The 25,668-nt window shown below is 33.2% G+C and overlaps 2 protein-coding genes and 1 pseudogene across 3 annotated transcripts; 2 read left to right on the forward strand and 1 right to left on the reverse strand.

The window, feature by feature from the left end:
* The first annotated feature begins 4,723 nt into the window (after positions 1-4,723).
* LOC106794397 (probable LRR receptor-like serine/threonine-protein kinase At3g47570) lies at positions 4,724-7,497 on the forward strand (annotated as a pseudogene).
* A 2,463-nt stretch (positions 7,498-9,960) lies between these two features.
* On the reverse strand, positions 9,961-15,455 carry LOC100812280 (ATP-dependent Clp protease proteolytic subunit 4, chloroplastic). Its single transcript, XM_003517034.5, has 2 exons — positions 14,930-15,455; positions 9,961-10,646 (listed from the first exon to the last, which is right to left on the reverse strand). The coding sequence occupies exons 1-2, from the start codon at positions 15,364-15,366 to the stop codon at positions 10,163-10,165; spliced, it is 921 nt and encodes a 306-aa protein (XP_003517082.1). The 5' UTR covers positions 15,367-15,455; the 3' UTR covers positions 9,961-10,162.
* A 3,619-nt stretch (positions 15,456-19,074) lies between these two features.
* Positions 19,075-24,964, forward strand: LOC100811018 (protein NPG1). Of its 2 annotated transcripts, XM_006573421.4 has the most exons (7): positions 19,075-19,319; positions 19,498-19,644; positions 19,782-19,952; positions 21,186-21,438; positions 21,601-22,811; positions 23,379-23,526; positions 24,128-24,964. In XM_006573421.4, exons 3-7 carry the CDS (start codon positions 19,800-19,802, stop codon positions 24,445-24,447), a joined length of 2,085 nt encoding a protein of 694 aa, XP_006573484.1. In that variant the 5' UTR covers positions 19,075-19,319; positions 19,498-19,644; positions 19,782-19,799; the 3' UTR covers positions 24,448-24,964. The 2 variants fall into 2 exon arrangements, with proteins under 2 accessions (XP_006573484.1, XP_003516493.1); XM_003516445.5 differs by lacking the exon at positions 19,498-19,644.
* Positions 24,965-25,668: the final 704 nt, after the last annotated feature.

Below are 25,668 nucleotides of genomic sequence, written 5' to 3' on the forward strand. Positions count from 1 at the left end.
GAAGAAATAAAATTAGAATTAATATAACTATTAAAAGATTACAAAATAAATATTGATTTTATTTTTTTATCCAAACCTCATCATTTCTTATTATATTTTTTACTTTGTAATTTTGAATGTTTTTTAAAAATTCATAGAATATTTCCAAATTTTATAAATCTATAAAGTCCTTTCAAATCCTATAAATTTTTATGATATGAATCCAATAAAATTCAAATTATCATAAAAATCTTGTAAAAAAAATTTAATAAGTCATAATATTCCTACATAATCTTTAAAATTCACAAAAAAAATTTATACTAAAATATTTTTTTTAAATCTTAATCCAATACACCCTCCTTAAAATAAAAAATAAATTAAAAAGAATAAAATATCATACAAAGAAAAAGTATATTTTAATCCAACTATTATTTTTAATTTGACTTTTATATTTGACAATAAGTTCGTATTAAACTTAAGATATTATAATGGTATAAGAGGATTAGGACAAAATTAAGAATAAATAATATGCAGGGATAAAAATATTTTAATCCATTCTTTGTGTTGTTTTGAGCTAGTTGGAGGGTTTTCTGTTTCCACTTTTCTTTTTTCTAAGTATACTCTCTTTTCCTTTTTATATAAGTTTTCCCTTCCAAATCTTATTCTCTTCCTTGTACACTCCCCTTTTCAGCACAACAATACACTCCTTCTTTCATAACAACAACACATTTTTCCTCTCTTTCACTCTCTGCACCCCCCTTTGATCTCTTGCTTTTATCTCTATTTGTTCCTCCCTTGATCACTCTCTTGCTATAGCTTTAGGGCTTTTCATTATCCAAACTCAAATGTAGTATGTTTATGTTCCCAATGACTTGTTTTATTTTTATTCAATCACACAATACCATTGATGTCTCTCATTTTATATATGCAACAACATACGATTAAATGTTAAATTTGTTGAAGATATTGCACTGAAGTGCATCTTAGAGTTGTTCGAATTGTATGACCAATATCAATTATATGCTTTCCCTACTTGAATTGCTTCACTATTTTACATTTCTTCCCTTTATATCATATTTTTAATGGTTCTAGTATTTTGCTTGAATTGTTTGGATGTTTTTATTAACATTCTAAAAGTAATTTCTAGAACACCATATAGTATTATGAAAAGTATTTTTTTAAATGTTAAAAATAAGACTAAAATACATTTTTTGTCCTTGCAATTTAGCACCTTTTTACCTTTTTGTCCTTGCAAATTTTTTTTTAGTCTTTGTAAAATGCGTTTGTTTTATTTTGCGTTATTAAAACACTTTAGATAGTGCTTTAAATAATAATAAAAATGTTTCAACAATAAAAAGTACTATCTAAAGTATTTTAAAGACAAAAAACAAAAAAAGAACATATTTTGTAAGGACTAAAATGAAAAAAAATTGTAGAGACGAAAATGAAAAAAAAGTTAAATTGCAAGGACGAAAAATGTATTCAAATCAAAATAAAATATTGTTTCAGAAAATACATTCCAGAATAATAATTATGCATGATGTAAAGGGTATAAAGGATATATATGATCGTAAAAATTAGAAAAAATAAATTAATATGGGAGTGTACTTAGACAAAAGTGGATTGGATATAACAAAGGCCCCATTTGGAAAAGAGAGAAATGTCCCAATCAAAATATTCTTACATTTCATGAAGGAGAATTGCTATTGGCACACCAGATTGCTATCACCACTACCAACCGTACCAAATGACCATTTTACCCTTACGAGTTTTCCTAAAGCCCCAATTCTTCTCCAATTCTCCCTTCCTCTCTCACTTCTCCATCATATTACCACCACCATTTCCCTTCCTCTCACTATTTTCTTCCCCTCCATTTTAATATCATAAACTGATTTGGTTATTGCGAATAAAGGTAATTGATATAATAATTAATTTAGTTAAGTTTATGAATGATAAATTCTATACAACTAATACAATTTTAATTAAAAAAATACTGAATACTATTAAAAATGATAAATTATATCACAATTAATTTGATTGATTTTAAAAAGGTAACTTACATTTAAAACTAATTAAAAAATTCATATAATAATCATGTTTTCTTTTATACACCCCTTTTATACAATAAAAACATGATTTCATTGTGTTGTTTTGGGGGCGAAAAAAATATATAACGAAAGTTGATTTCGTTGTGTTATACTTAATGGATGTACTACTCCATCTAAGAAGTGGACTAATTGTACTTCCAGTTTTTTATTGCCCATGATTTTCCAAATCTTAATACTGAGTGTCATAATGCTTTCAAACTAAATCCATATTCATGAAACCAAGTTTTTGTTTTAGTTTATATTTTGGGGATCCATAAACTTGTCTTTAATATTCAGGGGTTAAATAGCAGAGAATTGTTACTAAATTTGGTTTGAGACATGAAATTTATAAAGGTAAAAATATAAAATCTTCCGTATGAAATATACAAATTATGAAATCAACGAGTAAAAACACAATGTTCACGGGCCATAATAAAAAGCAGACTTCAGCGGTACAAGTTGATGCAGTTACTGCATATGTTTCAGTGACTTTCAATCAATCTCTCTGTTTAAGGATTTTCACTTTTCTTAGTCCAAGTCTTATGTAAAATCACGTTAGTAGTGTTTCTCTGTCAGTTTGAGACAGCAAGTTAGTAAGTGTGGCCGAAAATGCAATATATGAAACATTACAGAGATCAAATTCCATATAAATTATATGTAATTGGCAATTGGCTATTGACTTGGCTTTATTTTTTTTTTCGTTGAATTTAATGATGGTGAATAAATCAACGTAGGAGAAGGAGCAACAGTCGCCTCATCTCCGGTGTTCAAATACCTAGTTATATATAAAGGTTATCTAACAATGGAAACACTACCATTTTTCAGCCTCCAATTCCTCATCAAAAGGAAGTACTTTTCTCTCATGATACTTCAATTTTTGTCTATATGTGTCCACCTATTTTCTCTCTTTACATTAAACTTGTTATGGTTTACCCCAAATATGACTGTCTTTGCATTAAAAAATGAGACTGATCATTTGACACTTCTCAAATTCAAAGAATCCATATCTACTAAATCATAAAATTTTTCTCTCTTGGAATACTTCTACTCACTTCCGTAACTGGCATGAAATCACATGTGATCCCATGCTTCAAAGAGTTACAGAGTTGAACTTGCAAGGATACAATTTGAAGAGATCCATTTCACCCCACGTAGGCAATCTCTCCTATGTGAGGAACTTCAACCTCAAAGACAATAGCTTTTGCGGGAAAATCCCACAAGAATTGGAATGGCAGTCACAACTATAGTACCTCTCTATCAGAAATAACTCATTGGTAGGAGAAATTCCTACAAACTTGACAGGTTGCACACATCTTGAAAGCTTATAATTGTGTGAGAACAATCTGATTGGCAAAATACCGATCAAAATTGGCTCATTTCGAAAGCTTCAACAATTGGGTGTTGATAGAAACCAGTTAATCGGAGAAATCCCATCATTCATAGGGAATCTCACATCCCTAACTGAAATCTGGGTGGATAGTAACAACTTAAAGGGATATATTCCACTAGAAATATGTAGTCTCAAAGGATTGGCAATTGTAGCATTGCATGTCAACAAACTGAGTGGAGCATTTCCTTATTGTCTTTATAATATGCCATCTCTTACTGCAATCTCAGTTGCAAGAAATCAATTTAACGGCTCTCTTCCTCCCAACATGTTCCATACCCTCCCCAATCTCCAAATACTTGCAATTGGTGCCAATGAATATCAGGTCAATCCTACCTTCCATCACAAATGCATCTACCTTTTCAAAATTAGATATCGGTCGTAACCATTTCACCGGACAAGTTCCTAGTCTAGGGAAACTACAAGATATTCACTTTCTATCTATGTCTTGGAACAATTTTGGTGGCAATACAACTAATGATTTGGAGTTTTTAAAATCAATGACAAACTCTAGTAAGTTTGCTATACGGCAAGTATACCGATTGTCATCACAGTTTACAAAATTTGTAGTTAAGATCGTCTTCTCAGGAACTTGAATTACTCATTTTCTTAGATAATATTAAACATTTCAATATATATATATATATATATATATATATATGATCTTTGATTGAAAATTCATTGGTTTGTTGTGATAAAAGTAAATAATATAAAACTTACAAGCTTATAATTCTAAGAAAAGCGATGAAAAATGTTTTGAACTCAATCAAGAAAAACATAGGATTGAATTTCATCATTCGACTCTTTAGTCCTAGTGAAATTTACGCATATGAATCATTCTTTACTGTTGTTGATGCACTCGCTAAATCACAATGTATTGATTCCTCACATATGAAATTTCTAAGAATAATTATCAAATACTGATTCCTTGCATATTCAAAAATCATTTCTGCATTAAACAAGTATAAGATTGCAATCAATATGTTATGATCTATTCCTAGAAACATAACATGGAGAGTAACTTCATTTAGTTTAGACTCTCAAGATTGCTTTCCAATCAAACTCAAGAACTAGATTCATGAGACTATTAATGAGATAGAATCAAGCATAAAGAGCAGAATGATGTTACCAACAACAAATAGAAAAGATTCATATATATATATATATATATATATATATATATATATATATATATATACACACACACATACTGAGAGATATATTAGAGTACGAAGATTACATCCAATTATACTGGGAGAACTAGCCGATCATGACGGCGGTATCAAGATCAACAAGAGATATGATGAAGAACATCTTCACGATCCTTCTTGGTGATCTCAAATGATTCCACGTTTTTTTGTGTTTCTCTCTCTAGAAGCTCTTGAAAGTGAATCCCCCTTAGTTTTTGTCCTTTTGAACTTTTAAACAAGTTGATTTAATTAATATTTACCGAGGACAAACATTCTTACCTAGGCGACTAGAAGACTTTAGAATGAAGAAATCTTGGGTCGCCTAGGCTACTCATTCTCACCCGAGCGAGTCTTGGACAACAAGTGCATTCGTCCAAGCAAGTTATTCTTGCTAGACGAGAAAACCCACTGGATGAACTCCTATTTTCACAGATTTCATTTGCCTAGGCGACTTTGGTCTCGCCTGGGAGAAGAAACAGGACACTTTAAAAACTCCAAGTATTCAAGACTCAACTCTTCATTGCTCCAAAAATGTTTTTCACTTCTTCCACCTTGCTTTCATCATATACCAATCTTTTAATCTACAAAATTTACACGAGAAAGAGTTGGATAAACCTTCGAATTATAAACAAAACATTTAAATCTATTTTAACTACCAAATAACTCAAAATTATAGGAAGTTTCTAACAAATGTTGTTGAAATCACAAGATAAGTGTCAACATTTGAATCACATATTAACTAAAATATGACACTTATCAAAGTTGAAAACCTAAGATATATCCAACAATAATTTTGGAGGCCATTTTCGAAATTCCTTGGGCAATTAATCCACCCAACTCAGTACACTATATCTCGGAGGCAATCAGGTATCAGGAGAAATTCTTGCAGCGATAGGAAACCTAATTAGCTTAATTCTCTTGACAATGCAAAATAACCACATTGATGGGATTAGCCCAACAGCTTTTGTGAAGTTTCAGAAGATGCAATTCTTAGGCTTAGATGGAAACAAGTTGCTAGGAGAGATATGAGCCTTCATAGGAAACCTTAGTCAATTGTTTTATTTGGAAATGGCAGAAAATTTGTTAGAAGGAAATATTCCTCCAAGAATAGGAAAGTGGCAAAAGTTACAATATCTAGGTCTTTGGTAAAACAACCTTAGAGGAACTATATCTGAAGAGATTTTTAATCTTTCCTCTTTAACAAACTTGTTGTCTTTGTCACAAAACTTATTGAGTGGTAGTATACTGGAAGAAGTCGGCAACCTAAAAAATCTCAATTGGCTAGATATGTCTAAGAATCATCTGCCTGGTGACATTTCTGGAACCATAGAAGAATGCATAATGTTGGAGTACCTTTATTTGCAAGAAAATTCTTTACAAGGAATCATACAATCCTCTTTGGCATCACTCAAAAGTCTTTAATGTTTAGACCTGTCACGAAACTACTTGTTTGGATCAATTCCTAATGTTTTGCGGAACATTTCTTTCTTGGAATACTTAAATGTTTTAACAACTTGGGTGGTGAGGTACCAATTGAAGGTGTCTTTCAAAATTCAAGTGAGTTAGTGGTGACTGGGAACAGTAAGCTTTGTGGAGGCATTTCAGAACTGCATCTACCACATGCCCCGTCAAAGGTAAGAAACTTACAACACACCACAAATTCAAATTGATAGCAGTGATAGATAGTATGGTTGTTTTTTTCTCATACCATCAATTATTCTAACTATCTACTGGATGAGAAAAAGGAGTAAGGAGCCATCTTTGAATTCACTAACAATTGGCCAGCTGACTAAAGTTTCATACTAAAGCTTACACAATGGAACTGAGGGGTTTCATTTACAAATTTGATAGGGTTTGGAAATTTTAGCACTGTCTACAAAGGTACTCTAGAGTTAGAAGACAAATTTGTTGCTGTAAAGGTCCTAAACCTTAAAAAAAAAAAAAAGGAGCTCACGAGAGTTTCATTGCTGAATGCAATGCACTTAAAAATATTAAACATTGAAATCTGGTTCAGATTTGGACATATTCCAGCACAAATTACAAAAGTCAGGAGTTTAAAGCTCTAATTTTTGGGTACATGAGAAATGAAAGCCTAGAGCAATGGCTGCATCCTAGAACAGTAAATGCAGAGCATCCGAAAACTTTGTGCCTTAATCAAAGATTAAATATCATGATTGATGTTGCTTCTGCTTTACATTATCTTCATTGTGAATGTGAGCAAAGAGTATCATTCATTGTGATTTAAAGCCAAGCAAAGTCCTTCTTGATGATGACATGATTTCTCATGTGAGTCATTTTGGCATAGCAAGACTTCTCTCAACCATCAATGGTACCACGTCTAAGCAACACAAGTATCATTGTAATAAAGGAGACTGTTGTCTATGCTCCTCCAGGTATGTTTTAAACTCTTGAATAAGTGTTTCTTTGAATTCCCATAACTTTTGGTAAAAACTTTGCATTAATTTCTAATTACAAAGTTTTGACAATTTTTGCTATATCTTTTTAGAGTATGGAGTGGGTTCTGAGGTGTCAATGAAAGGCAACATGTATAGTTTTGGGATTCTTATGTTGGAAATGCTTATTGGAAGAAAACTCATATGAAATCTTTGAAGATGGTCAAATTTTGCATAACTTTGTGGAAACTTCATTTCCTAATTATCTTTTACGGATTTTAGACCAATCACTTATACCAAAACATGAAGAAGCAACAATAGATGAAGAAAACCGTCTGAATCTAACTCTAGCGGTCGAAAAGTGCTTAGTTTCACTTTTAAAGATTGGACTTACTTGTTTAGTGGAGTCACCAAAAGAAAGAATGAATACGGTGGATGTCACTAGAGAGCTAACAAAATAAAAAAAAACTTTCTTGCTGGTAAGTGGTAAGATAAATGAAAATTTATCTTATTCTCTGCATATTACTAGAGAATAAATGTAGATGTGTCAGTTTGCTTTGTCTGCCAAATTTTAATAGCAGTTCTTTTTATAATAATGCACTTTTGTCCTCTGTTTTTTATTTTATTTTTTGAATTGTTTCACACATAATAGTTTTCCTTTCCAAACTTCACAACATAATCAAATTGAGTTTTCTACTAGATGCTTAATTGCATATGTTGTTGGCTTCGGTTCTTACCTGATTAATTGCTTATGTAGTTATAATGTTGGTTTCTTCCATTTTGTTATGTATTGCAAAATTCTAAAACTACAAAGGTAACCGGGCTTGTTTTAGGTGTTGAAACTTGAAAAATCAAGCTGAGACCAAATGCCACAGTTATTTCAGAAACTGATTCGTATATTGTATGTTGTACTCTAGTAGAGTTTATTGCCAAGGTTTGGAGCTGTTTAATAATTTTAGTCAGTTATCTACTCATATGAATGCGTCAATCCATCTTTCAAGTAATATATCTTATACTCAATTAACGTAATACTCCATCTAAGTAGTGGAATTATTGTACTTTCTTTATTTTTATTTCTCATGATTTTCCAAATTTTAATTTAGAGCATTAAATTGCTTTCAAACTAAATCCATATTCACCATACCAATTTTTTATTTTATTTTATTTTGTACTTTGGAGATCCATAAAATTGTGTTTAATATTCAGGGACTAAAATATCAGAGATTGCTTTCTAAATTTTGTTTGAGACGTGAAATTTATAAAGGTAAAAACATAAAATCTTCCATATGAAATATACAAATAAATGAGAAAAAACACATGACATCGGTCATAATAAAAGTGGACTTCAGTGGTACAAGTTGATGCAGTTACTGCATATGTTTCAGAGACTTTCAATCAATCTCTCTATTTAAGGATGTTCTCATTTCTTAGTCCAAGTCTTATGTAAAATCATGTTGCAGATTCAATGTTTAAATAAATTGCGAAAGCAGTAAATCTATTCAGCGACAACTTTTGTAGGTGTCATACAAAGATCAAACAATTTAATCTGGTGTTTTTTCTGTCAGTTTGAGACAGCAAGTTAGCAATATATGAAACATTGAAGAGATCAAATTACACTTTCCACTCGTTCGTCATTTTTTAAATGTATCTGTTATTGTAATACTTCCGAATAAAAAAACTGACACTGAAGGTGTTGATATAAAACAATATAGAAGATGTAAACTGCACCTGAACATACTGAGCTGATGTAAGTCTTGTTAGTTTCACTGCATGGATGACTTTATGTTGGAGTCCACCTAAACCAAGACAATCTCATTATGTAATTTATTCAAGCAGCTTTCACAATATATTGAATGCAGGAGAATGACTTGACTTGCCCGCAAATTGTTCACGTTTACATATTTTTTAAGTTTCTGTTAAAGTCCATTTTTCTTTTCTGCTAATTAATGTCTAACTAGCTTGCAACCTGAGTTATTTTTTCTAGACAACACTATAAATTTGCATGATCCATTATCTGTATGTCCTTTGAGGAGTTGACTGTGTCTACTATGTATAGAAAATGTGGCTTTAATTGCAGCTGCTATTATTTATAAGTTCCTCGAGTTGATAGATCCTGAAGACATTAGGTAGGAGCTAGTTCATATATTAAGTCTTTAAAAAAAGACGGTGTCATCTTTATTTGTTAGTGGGGAAATTGCTTAAGGGTGGAGTCCTCATAATTGTGTGCTCTGCCAAGTCTGGTTATGGCTAGAGAAGTGAGAACTTACTTTGTAGCTTGAATGTGTGAGTGACTGTGGAAGCAATTGCTTTTTCTACGACAATTATGTGCCCCAAATTACAAGATGATTTTAAGTTTGGATTTATGCAAGTTTTCAAATGTGTATGCATCACATCACTTCACTCTCCAAAATCCCTTATTTTAAAAAAGTCAAATCCAACAAATAGAGGTACTTAGACATTAGGAGGAGGTCTTACTGTCACTAATGCACTATTTGACTCAAAAGAAGGGAAATGAGAAATCTAATAAAAAAAAAAAGGAAAATAAGAGCTTTTAATGTGGAGAAGTAAGAACACCTTATTTGATTTATAAGGCGGAGAAGAAAAAAGGAAATAAACAAATTTATTATTATTTAATCAGGGTAGTCAAATATAGCCATTATTAACTTAAGAATAATTTAATTTAGGGGAGCCAAAATAGTGTGGAGATATTCTTCTCTCTCACTTCTCCAAAATTTTGAACCCAACATGAAAATTTTATAAAAGTCCTGCCTTCCGCCTCCCTCTATTTCTGTACAATTAAACACCGTGTGAAATAGTTTTAGGAGGTAAGGAACTTTCTCACCATTGAAACTTTGCAACAATTTTTTTTATTAATAATAAAAATGCTAGTAAGTGCTTTAATGAAGAAAGAATCAAGATAATGATAACCAACAAAATTCTCCATAGCTGAACCATAATTTTTCACTCACCCACACGAAATAAAATTAAAAAATGCAAGACAAATATAAGACAATCCTACATCTTTCAGGGTTTGTTCCAGCATCCTCAAGCTTTACCCAAAAATGTTGAATTCTGTTATCACCGTAACATAAAATTCAAGGATATAACATTATCAACCATTTAAAGCTAGTATATCTCATCATCAGGAATATCTGGGGTTAGGAATTTCCTGGGGTCTTTACTTATTTCTTCATAGTTTAGTGTTGATTTCACTCTTTCTGGCACTGGCATGAGAGGAATAATGCTATCTCTATCGATTACACCATCAATAATTCCGTATTCCACTGCTTCAATTGGAGACATATATTTATCCCTATCAATATCTTTCTGCACTTGTTCAAATGAGCGTCCAGTGAAACTTGATATAATTCTTGTGATATTATTCTTGTTGTGCATAACTTCTTTAGCCTGAATTTCTACATCTATAGCTTGCCCACTAGCACCTCCAAGAGGTTGATGAACCATAATTCGTGTATTTGGCATAGCAAAGCGCTTGCCTTTGGTCCCACCACCAAGTATAACAGAAGCTGTTGATGCTGCAATGCCGAGTGCAACTGTGGAAACATCGGCCCTCACAAGCTGTACAGCGTCATAGATAGCCATTGTAGCACTAAATTAAAAACAAGCAAAGTAAATAAGCAGTGAAAAAGGAGTAAGGCATCAAACAAAATAAAAACTTGCAATGAAAAGCATACCATGCAGAAAAGATTGCTAATCAACTAGAACTTGACACAACATAACTCCAAGCAAACCTATAGGCTATACAGACTTCCAATTAATTCTCTTAGCTGCCTAACAGCATAAGGAACCAAGTTGTAAACCCGAAAAGAAAGCAAATATCTTGGTTTAATCAGCATTACTAATTCAGCCCAAAACAGTAGGAAAAAGAAGCTCTTGTTGAAATTAAAGAAATGGCAGGCCCTTCAGATATGGCCTTAGTTCTCGTTACTAGAATGGAGAAAGAGAAGAGTATAAAAGCAAAAGGAATAGATGAAGAGAAAACTCTTCATCAATCAAATCAGAGGTCTCCATTCTCTTTGCATACACACCAAAGTCACTCCTTTGAAGTAATCATTATACAGGAAACCATGAAGAGGATAAGAAACCACTTCATCTGATAACATGCTAAAACAAGTAGCTGCCATTGAAAATTTTAGAATTCCTCTCCAACAATAGGCACCAAATAATAAATAATAACAAACACAGCACACAGCCAAAGTGACATGCCAGAATCATTTGCAGCAAGATCCAAGTCTCTAAATCCTAAAATCTTCAAAAACTGAAGTCTTTTATAGAGATCGGATATTTCTTTAAGGGGACAGGATTTCAGAAGATATGGGAAATAAAGGACTTCTTTTACAAATAATTTGGATATTTCAAGGGGCACATTGTTTATTTGGTCACAGGATAATTCCATAACAACATCAACAGGATAAAGCATGGTGCAATTAATATACTAGCACAGGAGGGAAAAGTTACACCTTTCATCAAACAACAAGCAAGATACAAGAAAATGGGACATAATGGAAGGGGATTGTTTTTTCCCTGAAATTAAAGATGACCACTTAATAGTTTGAAGCCCATAAAGCACATTAGCTTGTAAAAGTAAGAAAATTGGATTAATGAATATAATGCAAATGAAATAAACATTATGAATGAAGTGATATAAAAGTATCAGCCAACCATTTTGGTGCTACGATTGTCGACAGAAACCCTTCAGTACAATTGAAAATTAATTTGTCAATTGATGACCAAGCTTATAGTTGAAACCATATCAATTGTCTACACACCCCAAACTTTGTCTCATTCACCATATGGAATAGAATTCTTTGCAGTGTACCTCAAATCATGTCAGACATGAACACAAAAGATGTTTTCCTTGATTGTTTTAATTTAAGTTGAAATTAAGAAGCATAGAGATGGTACAGACATGAACACAAAAGAGGCACCCAGTAGCATGGCAAAATCTAAAATACTAACCACTAAGGAATCAAGGACACAACACATCATAGACAAATAGAGATATGTAGGTGTGTGCATATGTACATGTGTGTGAAGTGAACTGTGAAGGTCAATCTTATGTGGAAATGAAAAGAATTTAGATTATCAGATTTGTCAGAATAGACAAGACTAAAACATCAAGTCATAAAACATTTTAAAATGCTCATACACAACGACTTGATGTTTTAATCTGGAACTCAATCATGTGTACAAGTCTAACAATTAAGATTCACTCCTCTCATTTTTCACATAAGATTGGCATTCCCACTATTCCTTAGAACCACTCCTTATATCTGTCCTGTCAGTGAGCAAAAACACCAAGGAACAAAATTATAACTTAAATAAGCCCAGTACACCTTAAACCATGTTTAGAGTTTAGACTCTATTTAACAATTGTTAAATATCGAAATACATCATTTTTTTGTTCCTACAGACTACAAGTATTGTATAGGTGTATGTTACCCAATAAATGTTAAATATGACTATATGAGCATGGCTCTTTCTATAAGCACATGCTTCAAAGTTGCAAATGCATGACTGCCCAAGGTTTGGTGTGATGCCAAACACAAATGGGTTATACTTGAGTAGGTTTGGCTTTCAGTGGAAAATTAATAAGAAAACAACAACAACAACAACAACAACGCCTTATCCCACTAGGTAGGGTCGGCTACATAGATCAACTTCCGCCATAATGTTCTATCAAGTACCATACTTCTATCCAAATCATTAAGTTCGAGATCCTTCTTGATAACCTCTCTTATAGTCTTTTTGGGTCTTCCTCTGCCTCGAATTGTTTGCCTTCTCTCCATCTGGTCTACTCTCCTCACTACAGAGTCTACCGGTCTTCTCTCTACATGCCCAAACCACCTAAGTCTATTTTCCACCATCTTCTCTACAATAGGCGCTACTCCAACCCTCTCTCTAATAGCTCCGTTTCTAATTTTATCCTGTCGAGTCTTACCACACATCCACCGCAACATCCTCATCTCCGCTACACCTACTTTAGTCTCATGTTGGCTCTTGACCGCCCAACATTCTGTTCCGTACAAAATTGCCGATCTTACCGCAGTCCGATAAAACTTTCCCTTTAGCTTGATCGGTACCTTTGCATCACATAACACCCCCGATGTTTTTCTCCATTTCATCCATCCTGCTTGAATGCGATGATTCACATCCCCTTCAATTTCTCCATCATCCTGTATTACAGACCCAAGATATTTAAACCGTGTGACTTGAGGGATAATATGGTCTCCTATTTTCACCTCTGAGTTAGATACCCCCCTACTTTTGTTGAACTTACATTCCATATACCTCAAGAAAACAAAAGCAAAAAAAAAAAGTGGAGATGACAAAATGAGAAAACTGAAGGCATATTCTGTATATACTTTCATACTTCACTTTTCACTTAAGCAAACATGTGATTTAGATATTTCCCTACCAGGAATACAAATATTGATGTATTCAGTGCCTTCAAGTACATAACACAAATCATTAATTATCTGTGCCAGAAAAGACAAAAACAAAAAAATCAAGAGCAAATGCCAAATAGACTGACTCTCCTATACGTTAGGTCAGTGCACCTTGCATTTAAGAGTTCAGCTAACAAGCTTTCAGTGCTTCCCAGTTTGGTCCGTGAGTGTATTGAATAAAACATGAGAAAGGATAAAAGAAAATAATGCATTCAGTTAGTTTTTATTTTCAAATTAGTTGGGTGGCTTCCACTAATAATTATAAAATGCTGCTTTGTTTTCACTTCATTATCTATTTTCAAGATTTCAGAATTTTTCACAAAATCATGAGACAAGGTGACATTTTTGCAATTATTAGTGAAAAAACATCAAATGAAAACAAAAACATAAATATTGCAATGCCCCAACTAAAACTTCTTATTCAGGGGACAATATCTCCTCCTAAAACGGCAAACTCAAAATGCAAAAGCTACAACTAAGCAAAACACTTCAGCAGAAACCAGGAAAGACCTTGCAATGCCCCAACTAAAATGAGAGGAATAATATCATCAACATTTGAAAGCCATTGAATTGTATAAATATTGAATAGTATAAACTGCAGGCATGAAAACAAAAGGACTTTCACTGTCAACGGCCCAGTGAAGGGTTTTACATATACCAAAACACTATCAGAAATCCATAAGAAGAAGAAATAAAGACCATCCCAAATTAACCATAGAACTCTTCCTTGTTCAATTGAATGAACCTGTTGATGTTTTATGTCACTTCATTCAAAGCAAGCTTCAAGCAGCAGTATAATCAATTAAATATTTGGTTACCACTTACCAATAACCACTGCAAACAGTAATTTAAACAACAAAATAATTTATTTATTTTTCAGTTCCCCACAAGTATCTTCCTTCAGAGATAGTCTTATTTGAGACAAGACACTGTCTGACACTAAATGTGAATATCTCCCAGGCTATTCAAACCTTAGTTCATCACGTGATGGAGATTAACCCCTTCCACTAGAACTAACCCTCGTTGGTAAAAGTTCCACCTATCCCTTACTCACTATATCCTTATTTCTCGGGAAAAATTCAATTAAAAAAAAGGTGTTTTTACTACTACCCTTTACTCTTCTGTGCCCAATCCACTTCCTTTATCATATACATACATTTGCTATACCATTCTAAAAAGGAACTCAGACAACACAAAAACAAAAACCCTCATTGGTTAGACTTCCCATCTATCCCTAATTCCTTTATATCTTATTTTCCTCAAAATTTCAATTTTTTTTTAAAAAAAGGCAGAAAAAAAAGGTGTTTTTACTCCTACCCTTTACTCTTCTATGCCCAATTCACTCCCTTTATCATATAAATTTGCTATACCATTTCAAAAAAAGGAACTCAAACAACACAACAAATCAAAAACCTCGTCTAACCTGAGAGAGCCACCAGTGGAATTAATAAAGAGCCTGATATCCTTAGTGGGGTCTAGGGCATCCAACAGCAGCAACTGGCTCATGATAGCATCAGCCACAAAGTCGTCGATGCTGCTCCCGAGGAACACAATCCTCTCCCTCAGCAACAGCCCCATCACGTCGCCCTCCGCGCCTCTCGCCGCCGTCGAAGGCGTCTGGGGCGCGGAGAGCTCGAAAGTGAGGCCCGGGTTCCGAGATTGAGACCCAAAGTTTGGGATTTTGGAGGGGATTGGCGAGGCCGTGAAGACACACCTTGCGGGGGTTTTGGAGGGTTTGGAGAAGCGTGAATGGGGTTTGGGGGTGAAGAAGGAGGAGGAAATGGGGGACTTAGGGTTTGAGGAAAGGGTGCGAATGGAAGAAGGTAAAGGGTGAGAGGGAGAGATTGAGAGCAAATCCATGGTGTGAGTGTTGGGGAAGTGCACGACTTCACTTGCTTTACTGCAGATGATTAGATAACCTGGATTTTCTTCTTCTTTTTTTACTGAATTTCTTCTCTCTTTTTTTGTTTTTATAAGTGTACGGTATTTTCTGAATGACTTTTCCGATATAAAATAATTACTTTTATACTCCTCTTTTATAAGAAAAAAAACTATTCTTTTTTATAAATAAATTTTGGTTAGTTTAATGTATCCCTTTTCATCCATTAAGATTCACGCTTGCTTAATTTTAATATATTAAATTTTAAATATTTAATTTTGATTTTTTATATCTTCAACAATTTTATTTTAAAAATAATCAATTTAACATCCTATTTGATAAAAGTAACTAATAAAATAATATAAATCATAAAATTATAATTGATTTTTTAAAAAATAATCAATAAATTAAATAAATATATTAAAAATAAAAATATAAAAAATTAAGAGTTAATATTTTAAAAAAATACTATTTTAAATATCTTTTAAAAAGCACTAAAAATTATTTATCAAATAATTAAAATATATTAACAAAATGTGAATAACAACTAAAAATCATCACTGTATTATTTAATTTTAAAATTATAAACTTATGAAAATACATTATCATTCATCATCTCTTCTTCTTCGACCTTCCATCATCACCCAAAACCTCCACCATAAATCAAGAAAATCATAATCCAATTGACAAATCAAAATCCTAAAGCATATTTCAGCTTCAAATAAAAAATTCATAAACAAGCAAAAATCTCCAAAATCACAACCCTAATTAAGGAAGCGCGTACGACGATAGAAGAGAAAACATAAGTGTCGCTGCACGCGGTGACAGTGAAGATGGAGATGATCGTGGCGCTCCCCAATGTCATTGAGGCTAGATCTGGAACTTGTCGTCGTTGGTTGGCTTGGTGAAGACGAGGGCAGATTTGGCTGAAAGTTGAAAGTTACTACAAGTTCGTGTAGGGAGAAAGGAAGAAAAGAGAATAAATTAAGGGAAAATAAAGATGAAGGTTACCAGAGATCTGGCTTGTGATTTTTTCTATGTGTGGTGAAGGTTTTGGGTGATGAAAGAAGGTTGAAGAAGATGAATAGGACATGGATTACAATATTTTTTCAGAAGTTTATAATTTTAAAATAAAATAAAGATACTGATAATTTTTAATTTTTACTTATTTTAAATTTTAAAAAACTGATAGAGTTAAAATCGAAAATGAAAAAAAAAATATTAAAATAAAAATAAGTATAAAATTTAATAGATGAAAAGTAATATTAATTTTATTTGATAAGGAGTTTATGTTTAATATTAAGTTTTAATAAATGATAGTTTAAGAAAAATATTTATTTTTTAATTAAATTTTTTTCATTTTAATGAAATTAAATAATTTTTTAATAAGGGTAAAATGAATTTCATTTGCTTATAAAAGAGAATGTAGGGAGTATGAAAAAAAATTAAGGTGATGAAAATGAATAATTCTTTAAATGATGCGAAGTTTGTTTTAAACAAAATGACAAATTTAACTGGTAAAATTTTAGTTGATGAAATTTATATTACAAGAGTGTGGAAATTTTTTATTCAATAACACACAATAATATTTTGTTTTGTGTTTGGAATAACTTAGAAGTTAAAAATATTTCTCTTTAACATACATTTTTTTTTTGCTGATTTAAAGTTTAGGTAGATTGGATTTCTATACCATTATTTACCAACAAGATTCTCTCACATCTATAACAGATGTAAAACTTAAGTCCTTTTAGGATATGAATTTATTTTTCTTATTAGACTAACTTTTGTTGCTACTTTTAACCTAACTTAATTTCTTGGTTTGAGAGGATATCAGGTCCAATTAGACTTATCCTATGTTTGAATACTTATTTTCTAATTAAAAAAAAAAAAAAAGTCCCCAATATGAAAAATCTAACTAATTTGGAATTTGGACTTTCTATGATACAATAACATGGAACAGAAACTGGCAGAAAGCAACATTCAAATCTGAATCCAATAAAATTGTTTTTTTTTTCTATGAAATTTCTATTTTCACTCCCCTAATTACTACTACACTTTCCTTTATAATTATTTTTCCTAAAATAGCCTAGACATTGCACTCCCCTTTCCTTAATTCTGCCAACCTCTAACTACCACCTCCGCGGAGTGCGTGCAACCCTTACCGTCTGACTATAAAGTGAACATTCTGCACCAAGTCGCATGTCCCCTTTTATCTACAAACCCTAAGATTCATTGAACCCGTTGACACTCGCACAAAGCCCCTAATAGGCACGATGGATGGCATAATTAAATATTACACACCATCTAAATACATTAGTTAATTAATGTTGAGAGAAATACTTGAAATTAGGTCACTAGACCACCTACAAAATTAAGGAGTAAACAAGAACAAAAAGAAACAATGATTTTGGAAGTGTGCATAATTTCATGAACTTCTCTCACTCTGCTTTGACCTAGTTGGAGACACAATAAGAATTATAAAAAAGGAGTGTAATTTCTAGACTATTTTAGTAAAAATAATTATAAAGCAAAGTGCATTAATAAGTAAGTAGGATGAGTAGAAATAACAATTTTCTTTTTCTAACGGTTTAATTGATATGGGTTGGGCTCACAAGTTGGTCCAAACTCATGACCACCCTTGATACATATCAAATGGTTAGTATAATTTTTTTATAATCTTATTAGATTTTTTATGATTTTTTAAATAGTTCTTATACAAATTAATAATATTATCATATATAATAATTTATACTGAATGATAATATATTTTTTTCTGATATAAATTGATAATGTATTTAAATTAAAATCTTAATTAAAATACATATAAGATATATTCTTTTACACTAACATCTAATTATAAATTGTTATATATAGTATGATTATTGATTTTTATAAAATCTATTTTAAAAATTATATTTAGAATTAATTATCATATATAGTATAATTATTAACTTTTTTAAAAATTGTATCTAATGTGCTGTAAAAAAAGTTGTATCTAACGTGATTTTTAATTAAATAATAGTGTATAAATTTAAATCAATTATCAATTCTATATTATAATTTCCTTTTTAAAAATTATATTCAATGTCACAAGAAATCAGACAATATTTATTTTTATCTCATACTACAAATATTTAATTGGTAATTTACCTTTTCACCTTCCATTTGTCCATACTTTTCTTTCTCTATAGTACATATTGACATCGTGCCCTCCTATCTTTCATCTTCCGTTTAATCATAACTTTTCTTCTCCCACTGTCCCTTCAAATTGACTTCCTTTCTTGTCTCCTTATGTACATGCAATTGTAATCCTTTTCTTACATATTTTTCTTTTTTATTATGTTATTGTTTTGTATGATTAGTTGGTATATATTTGCAGAGACTTTTCTTTTAAATAATATTAAAAACAACATAATAATATAAAATATAGTATATTTTAAATCTCACACCTGTGTTATTACGGTAGTTTAGTTTAAACATAAGTACAAAATGTCATCCAATCTTAAATTGCTAGCGACAAAATTATTGTTTTGGAATAGTTGAGTTTTCAGAGTTGATAAATAAACTAATTTTAGATTTTAAATTAATTAAAATTGTGAGAATCTTTACATTATCCATATTGGTAAAAATTTCTACCATGTATAGAAGTCATAATATTTAATTCTTACTTTTCTTGGCATTGAATTCAATTTTGGTCATTCTCTTCTCTCACCAGCTGTAACAGCGGTTGACCTCACACCACCCACCACTGTTCTGTTTCTTTCTATTTGTTGTTTTTTTCCTCAAACAGGACAAAACAAACACAAACATAGGGTAACTGGAATACAATGCAATGCAACTTTGATCAAATGCTGATAAAATTGAAGGGTCCCCTAGATCTTCTTTGAGGTCACTGTTGCATCTCTCACCTCTGCTCCAACGCCACGTTGCTTTGGTCAGTCACACAACACAACCGTTTTTTTTTTTTTTACCCTTCGTTGTTCCATTTCCCAGCTTCTTCCCTGGATCTGCAATTTTCTCTCTACCCGTTGAATTTCTCGTTACAATTTTTAATTTTGCTTCCAAAGTTTGATTATTTTTGTGTTATCATCGAACCCCCATTCCACCAAAAGCGAGTTTTGCAGGTCAAAAACATGCGTTTGCTGGGAGTTGAATCCTATAAGCCACAAGGCATTGCTAGGATCAGTTTTGACTTTTGAGCAATGCCGTGTGAAATGGGGAACTGTGTTTTTCACTGTGATTCTGAAGATTTTGAACATGTGTGTAAGAGGTTTTGTTTAGCTTTTTCTGAAATGTGAATTACGAGTGTGCAATGGCATGGAAGCATGAAAGGGTTAATAAAAATTGGAACTTAAGCGGAATGGGTGATCATGGGTGTGTGTGTGTGTGTGTGCAGGTTGGAGGGAGATGATTGATGGAGTCCAGTGAGGATGGGAGCATGTCATTTAGAGAGTTCCATGCGAATGGAAGCCGCATGGTTACATCTGAAGTTGAGGCCAAGCTTGATCAAGGAAATATTCAAGAGGCAGAAGAGGCATTGCGAGAAGGGTTGTCGCTCAATTTTGAGGTGAGTTTGTTAATGCTCCCATATAGTTAACTAGTTTGTGCCTGCCATTTTTGTTTGCAAAGTGCAATCATTCCCTTTTTTCTCCTTTTCTTTCCCTTTTATGACATTTGGTGGCAGCTGTTTCTGGATTGTGCATTTCATATTTGCAAATAGTAAGAAGCAAAAACCAAGGACCACATTCTCACTTGGATTATTGAAGGAAGCTAATCTCAAACTCCCACTTGGTGTCAAATGATTGCAATAATTGTCTCTAAAACATTTTTTACTTTTTGGTATTTGACATGCAATTATTGCTCATCATGCTTGCTAATTATTTCGATTTCATTATGTTGTCTTGCTATATATTACTGTTTGGAGCAACCTATCGAGACTAGTGGGTGCAAGGTCATTAATCATGTTAATAATGAAATGGTTGAAATTTGGAGGGCATTAGCGTTTTCCTGGTTTTTAGGATATAATTGGATCTTTAATCCTAAGATCAAATTAAAAGGTCTTTGGCATCTATCATGATTTCCTTTACCTTAATTTTGTCTGGTTGTAGAAGTCTCTGGTCCCAACTCCTAACCTTCTACTGAAAATATGTTAATGCCTGCCATCTATAAACTCTTTTCTTTCAATTGTCAAAATTGTCCCCTTTTTGGCTATGTTTGGACTCTGTGATCTATGATTACATTTCGAACAACCAAATTTTTTTGGTTAATTACTACAAATCTGTTGTTGGATGTTACAGAATTGACATAGGGTAGAAATGCAGACAAAAGGAATCAAATTTTAACAAGAAAAAATTGTAATTCCTGCCTTAGCTAGGTAACAGTAACTATTTGTTATTCTCAAAACCTTCAATGACTAGGGGATAATTTTCTTCTGAGTCAAACCTTAGGATCACTCCTTTGCTCAGAATAAAATTTCATATGTGACCATGAAATTTTCTTGTGATGTGATCAGTGCTCTGATTACTCTTTTATGAGCATCAAACATATATGGATTGTAATTTATACACATGAACATAACATAATGTGTTAGATTTGAAGCTAGATAAATATAGCAATACAAGAACTGGATCTCATAATTTGTACAATGAGTAAATTTGATCCAAATGATCCCTTAAATGTTTGTATATGAACATCTTGCATGCCTTGATTCTTGACATTGGATTGGAGCAGCATATTTATTGGGATAAATTAATCAGATGTTTGAGTTTTGCCCAATTGTTACTTTTTAAAAATTTAACAGGAAGCAAGAGCTCTTCTTGGAAAGTTGGAGTATCAGAGAGGTAATGTAGAAGGTGCTCTTCGTGTGTTTGATGGGATTGATCTCCAAGCTGCCATACAGAGATTGCAACCTTCCTTTTCTGAAAAAACACCAGTGAAGAAAGGTCGCACTCGCACTGAATCACCCTCCTCAGTCTCTCAGCATGCTGCTAGTTTGGTGCTTGAAGCCATCTACTTAAAATCCAAGTCTCTGCAAAAACTGGGGAAATTTACTGGTATTGAATATAGTATTGGTTGTTGAAAGTTGTTCTCAACCTCACCTTTACTTTCTTAATATTGCTTTTCCTTCTAAATGAGAATGATTCCTCCTACATTTTTAATATATATTTCTTAATCAGAATGAACACACTGAAATGCTTGTTTGATGGATTCTGCAGAGGCTGCTAATGACTGTAGACGTATTCTTGATGCCGTTGAGAAGATATTTTATCTGGATAATCCTGATATTCAAGTGGATAATAGATTGCAAGGAATAGTCAGCCATGCAGTTGAGCTCCTTCCAGAGCTTTGGAAACAAGCTGGTTGCTATGATGAGGCAATCTCTGCTTATAGGCGAGCCCTTCTCGGTCAATGGAACCTTCATAATGATTTCTGTGCAAGAATTCAGAAGTCATTTGTTATTTTTTTGCTATACAGTGGGGTGGAGGCAAGTCCACCTAGTTTAGCAGTTCAGATTGATGGATCATATGTGCCTAAAAATAATCTTGAAGAGGCTATTCTGCTATTGATGAATTTCTTGAAAGATTTTTGCCTTGGGAAGATGAAATGGGATCCTTCAGTCATGGAACACCTGACTTTTGCACTTTCTATATGTGGTGGAACTTCTATTTTAGCAAAGCAACTTGAAGAATTGAGGCCTGGAGTATACCATCGAATTGATTGTTGGAATACTTTAGCTTTATGTTATAGTGGAGCTGGACAAAATGACAGTGCTTTGAATCTGCTAAGGAAGTCTTTGCACAAACATGAACGACCAAATGACCTTACATCATTGTTGTTAGCAGCCAAGATCTGCAGTGAGGATCCCTATCTTGCTGCTGAGGGAGTGAACCATGCACAAAGGGCAATCAGTAATGCTCATGGCCCAAATGAGCATTTAAAAGGTGTTGCTCTTCGGATGTTGGGACTTTGTCTGGGAAAGCAAGCTAAGGTTGCTTCCTCTGACTTTGAGAGGTCTCACCTTCAGTCCAAAGCTCTTGAGTCATTGGTGGCAGCAATTAGATTGGAGCCAAACAATTCTGATCTGATTTTTGAACTGGCTGTTCAGTATGCAGAGCACCGAAATTTGCCTGCTGCTTTGCGTTCTGCAAGGCATTTCTTTAACAAAACAGGCGGTTCTGTATCGAAATCTTGGAGATTGCTTGCTCTAATTTTGTCTGCACAACAAAGATTTTCAGAAGCTGAAGTGGTGACAGATGCTGCTTTAGATCAAACTGCAAGATGGGAGCAGGGGCCTCTGCTTAGGCTGAAAGCAAAGTTGATGATCTCCCAATCACGACCCATGGATGCTATTGAAACTTATCGATACCTTCTTGCATTGGTTCAAGCCCAGAAGAAATCCTTTGGGCCTCTCCAAATTAGTTCAAAGGTAAGATTCTGCCATCTACTTATCATCTTTCAGGACTCCTATGTTTAATATAATAGCCAGGCATGTCAATTTTTTTGTTATTAAATTATGCAAGTCATGTCCTAATTGTAGCTGAATATATGTAATGGGGGAAGTGGGTTTCGAATAAGAACTCTTGAATTTTTCCTAGACCTAATTCAACCCCCCATGCCCAGGATTAATCATTTGTAACGTGGGGATTGTAGGTCTGATTTTTCTTTTAATTGCACTGCGGGCCATGTAGGATTGATTTTTTAAAAAATATTGCATTCCGAAAGCCACAGGGCCAAGTATATTGCACTAGGAAAATTGTGGTGCCTGGTAGATTTTTGGCCAGTTGAGAGTGGCCAAAACATTGTATCTATGATAAGCACTGATACTATCTTGAATTGGCCTGAGCTTAACTCAACCCTAAAAATTAACTCATGAGATAAGGATTGTCTAAGCCTTATAAGCTTTACTTTGGCCATAATTACAGTTGATGGGACTTCAATTATAAATTGCTGATTGCAAAATCAATCTTACCTCCATTTTTTCAACTCTTTCCAGGTTGAGGAGGACAAAGTAAATGAATTTGATACTTGGCATGGTCTGGCAAATTTATATGCTAGTCTTTCTCATTGGAAGGATGCTGAAATCTGTTTGCAAAAGGTCAGGGAGTTGAAGGAATACTCTGCAGCATTGATGCACACTGAAGGCAAGACCAAAACCTTTTTGCTGTTTGAAGTTTTCTATTCAAGCATGTTGAACTTAACCCCACCCCTTTTGATCTAATTGAGGCTGAGGCAGGACCGACGATTGAATCCCTTGCCTGCAAAACTCCTGCCCGATAGTTGCTGTGCTTATGATAGGATTATGGATCCAAATTGGGCCCAATAAGGCTTTAATAGATCTGGAGAGCATATGCTCTTACGTATTCTGTCTTCCTTTTCTTATTTTTGTATAATCTTCCTTCTTGTTAGATAGGAGTTGAATCCTATCAATTGGGGCTTTCATTGAGAGAAGTTTAGGGGAGATTTTGGTGTATGCAAATGAACTTGTTTTCCCTGTGCCTTGTTGGGTCCAATTAAATCCAAATCCTATCAGCTTATGCCTGGTCATAGGCCTAAGGCTGGATCCACATGCCATCTTAAAAGTTTTAAGATTGTAAAGTCACATCCATGAAGGCCATGAGGTAGAGCATAATACCATAACAACCTGTAATGAAGCAATGAGCTAAGATTTATCTGCTTGTATAGAAATATTTGTGTGGCCTACTCTAGGATAAACATTTTATATTTTCCCGTGTGCTCTGCCAGGTGTTTTGTTTGAAGGACGTGGGCAAAATGAAGAAGCTCTTTGTGCTACTATTAATGCTATACTACTTGAACCAAACTATGTTCCATGCAAGATCTCGATGGGTGCTTTGATTCAAAAAATGGGTTCAAAGTATTTGGCTGTTGCAAGAAGCTCACTGTCTGATGCACTCCGAATAGAACCCACAAACCGCAAGGCTTGGTATTACTTGGGATTGCTTCATAAACATGAGGGCCGAATAAGTGATGCTGCTGAATGCTTCCAAGCAGCTTCCATGCTTGAAGAATCTGATCCCATCGAAAGTTTCAGCTCTATACCTTGACCGGATTCAATTCCTAAACAGTTAACTCTGCAACCATCAGTGAGATTTATCTCATCATGTTTTTCTGTGCATACGTCTTTTGAGTTCATTGGGACACATAGAAAGAGTTTAGGAACTGCATTCCTTTTCTTTATAAATTTTTTTTTAAAATTCTTGTCATCACAGACTAGGATCAAAGAAAAAGGATTAAAAACATTATATAGTAAATAAGATAAGAAAGGGATTGATGTTAAACTGGTTGAGGGATGGATGAATTGTAAAGAACTTGAACTGGCAGAGATATTAATGTTGTTCAACTGATGCTTAGCCTTGTAAATGTATTTCGAGCAGTATCATTGTACAGAGAGTAGAGATTCAGTTTTCTTCTTTTACGTGCTTTAGTTTGTTGGCTAGATCTACAAGACATAAAAAGGAAAATGTTAGGAGTCACTTGAACTCAAATGCAGTGTGATGTACATTTCTGTAATTTTTTTGAACTTTGATGTTTTTGAGCTTGTAGGATAAATGCTTTTAAGAACTTCTCTCTATTTTCAGTAAAGAAGCTCTCAAAGGACTTTCGGCTTGTATCCAAACATGCCGAAGTTGTTACATATGCATTATATTAAGCCCTAAATATTTTCCCTCTTCAAAATGGGCACGTATACCCATTTTTATGATGGGCAGATGGCTTTGTTTATTACCCTCACAATGCGCAGCTACTGCCTGTGTTTGCACCTTAAAGATAAGCATTGGCTTCTTGCTGATAACCTAGTGCCTATTTCAACAAGTATGAACAAAATTAACTTTGAATGAAATTGATATTTTAAAATTAATTTTGAAGTAATGTTATTTACATTTGAATACTTTTATCATAAAAGTTAGGATTAAAATTCGATATAAATTTTTTTATCCAACATAAAAACTATCAAAAGTTACATAAAGTTAGAAGCAATTTTGGATTCTCTCTAACATGAAATCATATATGTAAAAAATTATCTAAAATTAATTTTAGACTTAATCAATTATGCTACATGAAATCAAATACACACTTGGAGTTTATTTTTTCTTTTATTAAAAAAATGATATACTGCCTGTATTGTACATTAGAGGATGAGTTTCTACCCGCGTGTGAAATGGCTTGTTGCATCATGTTTAGCTGCACACTGCGATTACTGGTGTGTTGAACTTGTTTAACAAAAATGGGGCTAACTTGTATTAACAAAGTGACACCCAAGCTATCTG

Source organism: Glycine max, chromosome 1 (genome assembly GCF_000004515.6).
Source record: "Glycine max cultivar Williams 82 chromosome 1, Glycine_max_v4.0, whole genome shotgun sequence".
Taxonomy (NCBI): Eukaryota; Viridiplantae; Streptophyta; class Magnoliopsida; order Fabales; family Fabaceae; genus Glycine; species Glycine max.

Bases quoted from the DNA above. Each gene is read 5' to 3' on its own strand.
- LOC100812280 (XM_003517034.5), bottom strand. From the start codon at position 15,366: ATGGATTTGCTCTCAATCTCTCCCTCTCACCCTTTACCTTCTTCCATT. The intron at 10,647-14,929 runs GTTAGACGAGGT...TTTTTAATTTAG, and splicing joins TCCACTGGTGGCTCTCTCAG to TGCTACAATGGCTATCTATG.
- LOC100811018 (XM_006573421.4), top strand. From the start codon at position 19,800: ATGGAGTCCAGTGAGGATGGGAGCATGTCATTTAGAGAGTTCCATGCG. The intron at 22,812-23,378 runs GTAAGATTCTGC...AACTCTTTCCAG, and splicing joins CTCTCCAAATTAGTTCAAAG to GTTGAGGAGGACAAAGTAAA. The intron at 23,527-24,127 runs GCAAGACCAAAA...GTGCTCTGCCAG, and splicing joins AGCATTGATGCACACTGAAG to GTGTTTTGTTTGAAGGACGT.